Source organism: Lycium barbarum, chromosome 3 (assembly GCF_019175385.1).
Source record: "Lycium barbarum isolate Lr01 chromosome 3, ASM1917538v2, whole genome shotgun sequence".
Classification (NCBI taxonomy): Eukaryota; Viridiplantae; Streptophyta; class Magnoliopsida; order Solanales; family Solanaceae; genus Lycium; species Lycium barbarum.
In genome coordinates, this window is record NC_083339.1 from 81,415,633 (window position 1) to 81,427,516 (window position 11,884).

Below are 11,884 nucleotides of genomic sequence, written 5' to 3' on the forward strand. Positions count from 1 at the left end.
GAATGTTTTGGAGTTGACCTTGGTCAACACCGGTTTAATGTTACACCTCGTAGTTTTGGACATTGAGGTCCGTTAGGTGCTAGTTGTTCAACTGCAGACATTGGAGTTACCCTTTAGGAAATATGAGATTATATGTTCTCATCTCGTGGTTATGATGGTTTAAGCTCATGCTATAGGTTATGGAAGGATGGGAGAGCAAGTGAATCAAAGAGATTAAGGCTATAGCTTTGGAGAAAGAATATCTTTTCGTATATGAAGAGTTTTGAGGTGAAGTAAAAGCCTAAAATGAAGTTCAGGAAGTCTAGTTTCCAACGCAACAAACCGTGCATCGATTGGACATCAGAATCAAACGTTATGAGCATTTTAAGATGGGATGTTAGAGCATGGGGTTAACCCTGCGCGAACGCACCAGAAGGTGGGACGAACGCGTAGAGGAGAGAGCCCAGCAACTCAGCGCGAATGTGCCATAAGGCAGCGCGATCGCGCTGAGCAAATTTTAAGTCGGTCAAGGCAGACTCCAGAACATTATATAAAGGGGCTTACCCCCTTATTTCTTCATCCAACACCCCAAAACTTCCCCAAATTCTCTGAAATATCTCCCCAACTTCCACCCCTTAAATCGCGAATTAAGTATAATCTTCGAATTTGGGCTCGGACAGCGTATAGTTGCGATTATAATATCGTATTGTGGTAAATCTTGGCTTGAAATCAAGGGGATATCGAAGGTATTGCGGTTCTAGCGAGAGTAAAGTACGAATCTCTCCTTAGTGATATTGATTTAAGTTTATTTACGAAGATAGAGGTATTAAATCATTGTATCATGGATTAATTGGTTCGGAAATTAGACAAACATCGTGTGGGCTGTTTTATGGAGTATTTTGGTATTGAGGATGATGTTATTGGTGTTGTTGTTGTTGTTGTGTTGGTTGTTGAAATTATGATTTCGGGCTAGGGATATAAACAGGAGAGATGTTGCCCGAATTTTGGCAGATTCTAAAGGAGTTTGATGTAAAGACTTGAGATAGGAATATGGAGATAAGCCTAACGATAGTATAATTTCTCTTGAATGTAGATTTACGAGCTTGGGAGAACAAGCGTTAAGTAGATAAAGTTAAGGCGACCGAAGAGGTATGTTAAGGTTGTCCTTTCTTTCATTTTTGGCATGATCCTATGATATGAACGAACAAGCGAGTAAATGAGCTTCCATATCACTCTACTCTTAGAAGCACTAGGAGTACTTCGGTCTTTGACGATCTTGTACCCCTGTTATTATGTTCCTTCTGTTCATGGGCCTTGAGGTTTCATGCATTAGTAATGTTAGTTCCGCAGTTGTCCACCAAAGTTAGTGTGACATTATATTATTCTGGGAGTTTTATTATTTCATTTTACATATGCATTTTATTCATTTACATATGCATATTGACCTATGACCAGAAGGCGTTATATACGCGTATATTATATGTATATGGGGTATGGGGAAAGGGATAGGCGTTATATACGCATTAACACCTGATCAGCTGGTGCACCTTGATCATAACATATGGATCAGGCCGTACGTTCCTCGGCACTATTATATATGGATCGGGTCGTACTTTCCTCAGCACTATTATATATGGATCGGGCCGTACGTTCCTCGGCACTATTATATATGGATCGGGTCGTACGTTCCTCGGCACTATTATATGATATATGGGTCGGGCTGAACGTTCCTCAGCACTATGACCTATATATATATATATATATATATATACATGAGCATCATTATTATTGAGAGCATGCACGTTATGCGCCCACAGAGGCATTGTCAGCATACAGATTTATGTAAATGTTTTCAGATACTCAGTCATACAGATGCATCTAGACAGTCAATCGGTTTCAAAGATCAGATTCAGCTTATGATTCTTATGTTTATGTTACTTCTATGCCTTACATACTCAGTACATTATCCGTACTGACTCCCCTATTGCTCGGGGGGGGGGGGGGGGTTGCGTTCATGCTCGCAGGTTCATGTAGACAGAGAGAGGATCCGGCTCAGTAGGACTTCCCCTCAGCTGTTGTCGGTGCGCTCCACTCGATCCGGAGCTGCGGTCTATTTTGGTATATTATTTTAGGATGTATATGCATGTATAGGCATGACGGGAGCCCTATCCCGTCCTTTCTACAGCTTATACTCCGTTAGAGGTCTATAGACAGTCGTACATAGTTGGGATGTTATGTAGCCTTGACGGCTCTTCTTTTGTTGTACAGCATATATAGCAGCCTAATTGGCTTGCATCATTCTTTCCATCTTGTTTATGTACAGATTATGTAGAGTTCGTGATGACACCCTTTCATGAGTCAATATAAGTTCGGGTTGAGCTATTTATGGGCCCTTGTTACTTAATGTTATTCAGATACGAGTATAGGGGTGTTTGGTCACTAAAGATCAGACACTCATTACGATTCATCGATTTGGGTCATGACATTTAAGGATATCTCTTTTGGAAATTCTGAGTATACGAGCAAGTTCGTAGCTTCATCTATACTCAAGTTGCATATTTGGTTTGTGTCCGGGAGATTAAAAGAGTTTCGGGTGTCGAATCGAAGTTCGGGAAAAGTTTGAGATTTGCTGGTTGTAGTGTGGCCGCAATTGCAGCGTTTTGACCAAAATTACGGTTAGTTACCGAAATTACGACGTTTTGACCGAATTTGCAGTTACTGAATTGCGACATTTTGACCGAAATTGTGGTTACTTATCGAAATTGCGACGTGTTGACTGCATTTCCGGTTATCGAAAGTGCGGCATTTTGATCGAAACACAAGACTTGTAGGTTGTATAGAATATTTCCCAATCCGAAAGGCATTTCTCATTTTCATATTTTGAGTTATAAAGCTCAGTTTTGGACGATTTCAAAGGCATTTTGCACTTTTTGGCCCGTGGGTAAGCTTCTAATCTCCATTTTGTTCATTTCTGATGAATTCTTCCATTAAATTAAGGTTTAATCCATGATTTGGGTAGGGATAAAAGGGGATTTTGGCCCTAAACTCTAATGAAAGTAGAAACGTGAGCATTGAAGGAGAACGTTCAAGTGATAGAATAGCTAAACGAAAAGGTATGTAAAGCTAACCCTTCTTTCAATAAGGCATGGTTCCTTGGCTATATATCTATCCTTTCATGAGTCTATAATGTCCTCTAAATGATTCTATCTTTAAAGCTACTAAAGCTCATGATTCTCGTTATGTTACGATTCTACTAAATTCCTTATATGATGAGTGATCCTCTAAGGATAGATGTAATGAAACGATGATCATAATGATGCCAAAGATGCTTATGAGCTCTTATGTATATGTGTCTATGTATGACTATTATGTAACACCGAGCTTATATGGCCAGGTATGATATGTATTACGCGCACACCACTACAGTTGGGTACGGATAACCCTGAGCCTTGGTAGGGCCAGGTATGTATAATCACCGAGCCTTACCATGGCCGGGTATGTGAAACACCGAACCTTCATGGTCGGGTATGCTATGTGTATGAATATGAATATGGATATAAATACGGATACGAATACGGATACGGATATGGATTTATGTATATGTACATGTGTATGTACACAACCACGCATTAGAAAATGGAAGGTCCCTATGAAAGGAAAGTAAGTGTTTATGACGATGGTTCTACTACCTCCCATCTTATGTTATTTCTTATGTTGTCTCTTATGCTTCTATAATGATGTTGATTATGCTTTACATACTCAGTACATTATTCGTACTGATGTCTTTTTGTTTGTGAACGCTACGTCATGCCCGCAGGTGGCCAGGGAGACAGGCTTTATCCATAGCTCGATTACTCAGGGACTACGTTGAGGAGCTCCATTTCATTCGGAGCTATAGCTTTTGGTATCTATTCTTTTGTGTACATACTTATGGGCATGACGGGGGTTCTGTCCCTCCTAGATGATGTGACATACACTTCTTAGAGGCTCGTAGACATGTGTATATGGTTAGATGTCTTTAGCCATGTCGGCTTATATTTTGTATATCATTTTGATAAGCCTCGTCGGCTTATGTACTGATATGGATATAGTTGTTGATGGTGATATAAATGTATTGTTGCCCAATGAGATTAGCATGAATGATAGATAGAAAGTATGATTAAGCTATGTGGCTCACCTAGATGAAAATGTGAATGTACGATAACAGGTGCCCGGGTGGATTAACACCGGGTACCCGTCATGGCCCTCCGGTTGGGTCGTGACAGAGTTAGACTTTGATAAGTTGATTGTATGTATTTTGAAATTGATAGGACAAAGCATGTCTAGTCTTCAAACATGATTGTGTGTGGTTAAACTTCCTATATGCCATTGATTGAGTTATTATGTGGGCTTCGTGCCACTATTCTTTGTGTTAGAACTTACAGGTTGATAGGGTTAATGAGAAGTTAATATAATCTTCTTGGTGGAATTGAGATACAAACGATAATTTGCTTATTGAAAATAATGTGACACTAGATACGGATATATATATATATATATATATATATATATATATGAAAATGCTCATTTGATCAGGACTAAGGATGAGGCCTAGATATGAATAGGCACATTTGATCAGGGGTGAGGATGTGGCCTAGTTGTGAGCTCGGGTCCGAGGAGTGAGTTCAGAACGAGTGGTACATGGACACCATGGGTCCCCTGCAGGTCATGACTACTGAGCAATGAAATCAGTTAGCATGTGTGTACAGCGTGTATATGGTTATTGTTGGTAGACTTATTCCGTTGTTCGCTTCAATTGATCTGACTCTTGATATCATTAGGTGACTTGATTGCTATTATCCTTGGTTGACTTATTGTTGGGTTATTTGATTGTGTGTTGTTGACTGGCTTGTCTATTTTATTTATTTTGTGATGTATGCATGATACTAATCTTAGTCGGCATATGATATCTACCGGTACATAGTGTTTATACTGATACTACCTTGATGCTTTCTTTGCAGTGCAGATTGTGATCCAGAGACTGCTACCCGATCTCATATCTAGCGTTGAGGCCGTTTCTGACATATTTAGGGTGAGCTTGTATCCATGCTAGGCCGCCCGAAGATCTTCTTTTCTGATGTATATTTCTATTCCAGACATTGTTGGTTATTTATTTAGACAACTTACATTCCTTATACATGTTTTAGATTAAAGTCCTTGTACGGTGACTTTCGGATTTTAGGGTGTAATTTTTAGGACTTCTGCATTTACGTTATTATTTTATGGCATGACTTAATTTGATTTATCTTTTGCATGAATGGTTAATAACTGATTGGAATAGTTAATATAAAAATGGCCAGTCATGGCGGGTAGATGGCTTACGTATTGGTTCGCTCACTAGGAGTTAGTGTGGGTGCCAGTCATGGCGGGTTTGGTCGTGATAGAGTTGGTATCAGAGATTTAGGTTTATCTATCTCGTCATACAAGGAACATGTCTAGTAGAGTCTTGTGGATCGGTACAGAGAAGTCTGTACTTATCTTCGAGAGGCTACCGGACACTAGGAAAAATCCCTTTTTTTTCTTTCTTTCATGCTACTTGATTCCAATTGCTATCTGGATGATTCAATTTGGTATCTTACAATCCTTCACTCTCTCACAGATGGAGAAAACACGTGCGACGACAGCCAAAGGTAGAGGTGGAGGTAAAGGAGTAAGTAGAGGGGCAGCACTAGCTGGGGCGGAGTCCCAGCAGTTGATCCCGTGCCTCCAGTGGCTCCTAATGAGGCTGCGGGAGATGCAGCCGCATCAGCTCAGCCAGCGGTAGTGCCAGTTTCGCCAGGTGCTGCAGCTGCTCTAGGTATACCGGATGCGATAGTGCAAGTGTTGAACAGGTTACATAGGTTGGCATAGACCGGGGCGATACTGGCTGGTCCAGGAAGAAGGGGTGCAGGGATAGTAGCCCCAGGTTCGGACATAGTTCAGGCTCGGGAGTTCAGCATGCCGCAGCAGTGGCACCTCGCTTGGATGAAGTTTCGGGTCGAGGCATTTTCGAGGCCATTTACAGGACCGGTGATGACCGGTGAGGAGCATGATTTATTTTGGAGGTTCACTAAAATGAAGCCTCCAATTTTCTATGGTACTGAGTCAGAGGATGCGTACGAGTTCATTATAGATTGTCATGAGAGGCTCCGTAAGATGGGGGCTGTGGACAGGTATGGGGTTGAGTTTATGACTTTCCAGTTCACTGGTGATGCCAAGTTATGGTGGAGGGCATATGTGGAGTGCAGGCCAACTGGGTCACCTCCATTGACTTGGGTTCAGTTCTATTCTGTGTTCCTAGATAAGTATGTCCCGCGTACTTTGAGGGACAAAAGGAAGGATGAGTTTGCTAATATTGATCAGGGAAACTCGTTTGTTGCTGTTTACAAGTCCCATTTTCATTCCTTGTCTCGATATGCTCTTCAGTTGCTACCTACTGAGGAGGAGAGGATCAGGCGATTCGTAAAGGGATTGAATACTGGACTTCAGCTTGTAGCCACTGGGGCTTCATTTCAGGAGGTAGTGGAGCACGTCCGTGTTGTTGAGGGGATTAGACAGGAGAGTCATGCAAAGCAGATAGACAAGAAAGCCCGAAGGGGTGGGAATTTCAGCAATTCCTTCTCGAGGGGTCAGAGTTCACAGGTGTACTCAGGACGTCTGGTTCAGTCTGCTATGCAGGTGTCTGTTGGGGCCCCATCAGGGGCTAATTATCAGTCTTCAGGTTAGGATGGGGGTTATACTACTTCATCAGCTTCTGTTCAGCGACCAACGCTGGACTGTGCATGTTACGAGTATGGTGAGGTAGGGCATATTAAGAGATTTTTCCCCAGACTCAGACAGGGTGGACAGGGGACTCAGTATCAGGCTCCCCGAGCTCTATTTGCACCAGATAGAGGAGGTAAGGACCGTTCACCAGCAGGGTGGGGTGGCCACACCGCGGGTAGGGGTGGCGCTTAGCCTAACCGAGGCAGTCCTCAGGCAGGCAGAGGTGGACAGCAGCCCGGCAGGGGCGGGGATCAGACTGGACAAGGTAATCGCGGTGGTTCACATGATACAGAAGGCGCGGTCACTTTTACGATTTCCTAGGTAGACCTGAGGCTGAGGCCTCAAATGTTGTCATCACAGGTACTATCTCAGTTTATGACCGAATGGCTTCTGTTTTATTTGATCCGGGTTCTACTTTTTCATATATGTCTTCATATTTTACTGTGGGTTTGGACATGATGTGTGATACTCTTGATGCCCCTATTTATGTATCTACTCCGATTGGGGATTCGGTGGTGGTAGATAGAGTTTACCCTTCTTGTGCAATTACATTTATGGGATATAGTACCTGGACAGATTTGATGATCCTAGACATGGTAGATTTTGATATCATTTTGGGCATGAGTTGGTTGTCCCCGTATTATGCAATTCTTGATTGTCACTCTAAAACCGTTACCATTGCTATGCCCGGGGAACCTAGACTTGAGTGGAAGGGTAACCTTAGTCCTCTCCCTAAGAAAGTCATATCCTTCATTCCTGCTAAGAAGCTAGTGTAGAAGGACTGTCTAGCTTATTTGACACATATCCATGATACCAGCGTAGATACTCTATCTATTGATTTGGTTCCAATGGTACGCGAGTTTGCGGATGTGTTCCCCGCGACTTGCCAGGTATGCCACCTGACCATGATAGTGACTTTCAAATTGATTTAGACTCAGGGACTTGACCTATCTCTATTCCACCTTATAGGATGGTGCCAGCAGAACTTGGGGAATTGAAAGAACAGTTGCAAGATCTTTTGGGTAAGGGGTTTATTAACCAGAGTGCCTCTCCTTGGGGTGCTCCTGTGTTGTTTGTTAAAAAGAAGGATGGCTCTATATGTATGTGTATTGATTACCGTCAGCTGAACCAGGTAAATATCTCAAAAAACTATCTCATTCCCCATATTGATGACTTGTTTGATCAGTTACAGAGAGCTTCTGTGTTCTCTAAAATTGACTTAAGGTCAGGGCATCACCAGTTGAAGATTCGGGCAGAGGATGTCCCTAAGATAGCCTTCAGGACTAGGTATGGGCACTATGAGTTCTTAGTTATGTCTTTTGGGCTTACAAATGCCCCAGATGCATTCATGGACTTGATGAACAATGTTTTTAAGCCCTTTTTAGACTCTTTCGTAATAGTGTTCATTGATGATATCCTGGTGTATTCTAGAAGTAAGGAGGAGCATGAGAAACATTGGAGGATTGCTCTTGGGGTATTACGGGAGAAGAGGTTGTATGCTAAATTCTCCAAGTGTGAATTTTGTTTGTCTTCTGTGTCCTTCTTGGGGCATGCAATTTCAAGAGAGGGTATTATGGTGGATCCGCAGAAAATTCAGGCAATCAGGGAGTGGGATAAGCCCACATCAGTGACCGAAATCCATAGTTTCGTGGGTCTGGCTAGCTAGTATCGTCGGTTCGTGAAGGGGTTTGCCTCTATTGCTTCTCATTTAACCCGTTTGACTCAGAAAGAGGTACCATTTCAGTGGTTCGACGAGTGTAAAAAGAGCTTTCAAAAGCTCAACATGTTGTTGACTAGAGCACCTATTCTAGCATTGCCCGTGTAGGGCAAGGATTTTGTTGTTTATTGTGATGCTTCACGTTCTGGGTTGGGTACTGTTTTGATGCAGGAAAAGAAGGTGATTGCTTATGCTTCTCGACAGTTGAAAGCGCATGAGAAGAACTATCCTGCTAATGACTTAGAACTGGCAGAAGTGGTGTTCGCGCTGAAAATCTTGAGGCACTACTTGTATGGTGTCCATTGTAAGGTGTACACTGACCACCGTAGGTTGCAGCATGTGTTCACTCAGAGGGATCTGAACTCAAGGCAGTGGAGATGGATGGAACTGCTGAAAGATTACGACATCACTATTCTGTATCATCTGGGTAAGGAAAATGTGCTGGCTGACGCGTTGGGCAGGAAGTCGACTAGTATTGGAAGTCTGACTCGTTTGATCTCTTCGGAGCGTCCATTAGCTAGAGAGGTTCATACTCTGGCCAACAGTTTTATGAGGCTAGATACTTCTAACATGGGCAGGGTGTTGGCTTGTGTTGAGGCTCGGTCATCATTTCTGGAACAACTTAAGCTAAGTAGTTTGAGGATGTCAAGTTGTATAAAATTTGTGACAAGGTGTTGTGTAAAAAGGCCAAGGAGGCCGTGATTAACGAAGAGCGGGTGCTGCGGATTAAAAGGCGAGTTTGCGTGCCATGTGTGGGTGATTTGATTAAGACTATTCTGACAGAGGCTCGCAATTCGAGGTATTCCATTCATCCTGGCACTACTAAGATGTACCGCGATTTGAGATAACACTACTGGTGGACTAGGATGAAGCGTGATATAGTGGAGTTTGTTGGTCAGTGTTTGAACTGCCAACAAGTGAAGTACGAGCATTAGAAACCTAGGGGTACACTTCAGAGTAAGCCCATTCCTGAGTGGAAGTGGGAAAGAATAGCAATGGATTTCGTGGTTGGTGTTCCGAAAATGTTGGAAAATTTTGATTCTATCTGGGTTATTGTTGACAGGTTGACTAAGTCTGCCCACTTCATTCCTGGTGTCGATAACTTATGACACGAAGAAATTAGCCAAGATCTACATTCGTGAGGTGGTTAGGCTATATGGGGTTCCTATCTCCATCGTGTCCGATAGGGGCATAACTTTCACACCTCGATTTTGGGAGCATTTGCATGAGGAATTGGGTACTAGGTTAGACCTTAGTATAGCTTTCCACTCTCAGACCCACGGGCAGTCCGAGCGGACTATGCAGGTCCTTGAAGATATGCTTCGAGCTTGTGTGATAGACTTTGGTGGTCATTGGGATCAATTCTTACCATTGGTCGAGTTTGCATATAATAATAGATACCACTCGAGCATCGACATGGCTCTATTTAAGGTGTCGTATGGGAGGAGATGTAGGTCTCCTAATAGTTGGTTCGATTCGTTTAAGGTAAGACCTTGGACTACGGACCTTTTGAGAGAGTCCTTAGAGAAGGTGAAGGTGATTCAAGCTAAGCTTATGGCAGCACAGAGTAGGCAAAAGGAGTATGCGGACCGTAAGGTCCGAGATCTTGAGTTTGGGGAGGGAGAGCAAGTATTGTTGAAAGTCTCACCCATGAAGAGTGTGATGAGGTTTGGGAAGAAGGGCAATCTCAGCCCGAGGTACATTGGGCCATTTGAGATTCTCAAGCGTGTGGAGTAGGTAGCTTATGAGTTGGCTTTACCTCTGGGTCTATCAAGCGTTCATCTGGTACTTCACGTTTCGATGTTGAAGAGTGCCACGGCGATGGTTCGTACATAATCCGTTGGGATTCGGTTTTGCTATATGAGAACTAAACATATGAGGAAGAGCCTGTGGCTATCTTAGATAGAGATGTTCGTAAGTTGCATCAAAGGAACTAGCTTCCGTGAAGGTTCAATGGAAGAATCGCCTAGTGAAGGAAGCTACTTGGGAAATAGAATCAGATATATATAGCAAGTATCCTCGGCTTTTTTCTGAGTCAGGTAACGTGTCCTAGATTCCTTATCCTTGTCCGTTCGGGGACGAACGGTGTTTTAATTGGTATCTGGTGTAACGACCCTCCCGGTCGTTATGGAAAACATAGGATCACCCCACCAAATAGAACTTTTCCAAGGGTAAAACGAGCTAATTGAAACTCGATTTTATAAGTCTAAGAACTGAAAACTAGACTTGGTTGTGATTATGGTTTGTTTGTGTTTAGTCCATTGGGGAGTGACGTAGGGAATTAGAATTCTGTTGGGAATTCCGAGGCCACATGTCACGACCCAACCCCGTAGGCCGCGACTCGTGTCCGAGCAGGACACCTTACGTACCCAGTAACCCCGAACCAACATATAAATTAGATACATAAATATATAAAGCCAAACGGAGTCACAAGCTATCATACATAAGCAGATGTAGCGCACAGAAGCCGATAAGGCCATCACAGAATACGTATTTCCCAGAACATATACACAACCCACATATGTGTCTACAGACCTCTACGAACAGTAATAACAGAAACATAAGACGGGACAGGGCCCCGTCCTACCCCTGAATAGCTGTCACGACCCAACCCCGTAGGCCGTGACTAGTGCCCGATCTGGGCACTCAAGCACATTCTAGTATATAGCAGAAGCCGACAAGGCTTTATTTCCAATTTAGATAATTTCCAAAAAAAATTTGGCAGAGTTTCCTTTGTTTTACGGACTATCCCATATACCCTGCACGCAGAAAATACCAACAAAGGCCACACAGGGCCAACAGAGTAACATTTAAATATATGCGGACCGGCCGCCGCGGCGAATGGGATCGCCCAAACACAACATATACACACAGCTGTACAGAAAGATCCCAGCCCACAACCATGTCCACAGACCTCTAAACAGACCGACAAAATCATATGACGGGACAGGGCCCCGCCGTACCCATGAACGAGAATATACATATGTAGGAGTGACAGACTATACCAAAAGATGGCTCTGAATAAGAGAGCACTCCAAATGGCAGAATAAGATCCTAAGCGGACGGATCAGCAAACCTGTCGTCGGTACCTGCGCGGCATGAAAACGCAGCCCCCGAAGAAAGGGGGTCAGTACGAAATATATACTGAATATGTAAAGCGGAATCACAGAAGTCAAATCATAACGGTTACAGAAAATGAGTACAAAATCCAGAGTGTGAAATGCATGTTTCCAAAACAAACAGAATGTGTACAGAAACATATGTCTTATCATATCCGGCCCCTGCCACGGGACTCGGCAGACAGAACGTGGCCACCCTCCCGACGCTGGTGCCACAATACAGAGGAATCAGAAAAAGGGGCGTGGCCCCGTATCATAAAATGTCATATCAAAATGGCCATAACAG

At 43.2% G+C, this 11,884-nt stretch overlaps 1 protein-coding gene across 1 annotated transcript; it reads left to right on the forward strand.

Annotated features, from left to right (window-relative positions):
• Positions 1-6,724: 6,724 nt before the first annotated feature.
• Positions 6,725-9,181, forward strand: LOC132630990 (uncharacterized). Its single transcript, XM_060346584.1, has 3 exons — positions 6,725-6,798; positions 7,732-7,828; positions 8,651-9,181. The coding sequence occupies exons 1-3, from the start codon at positions 6,725-6,727 to the stop codon at positions 9,179-9,181; spliced, it is 702 nt and encodes a 233-aa protein (XP_060202567.1).
• The last annotated feature ends 2,703 nt before the right edge of the window (positions 9,182-11,884 follow it).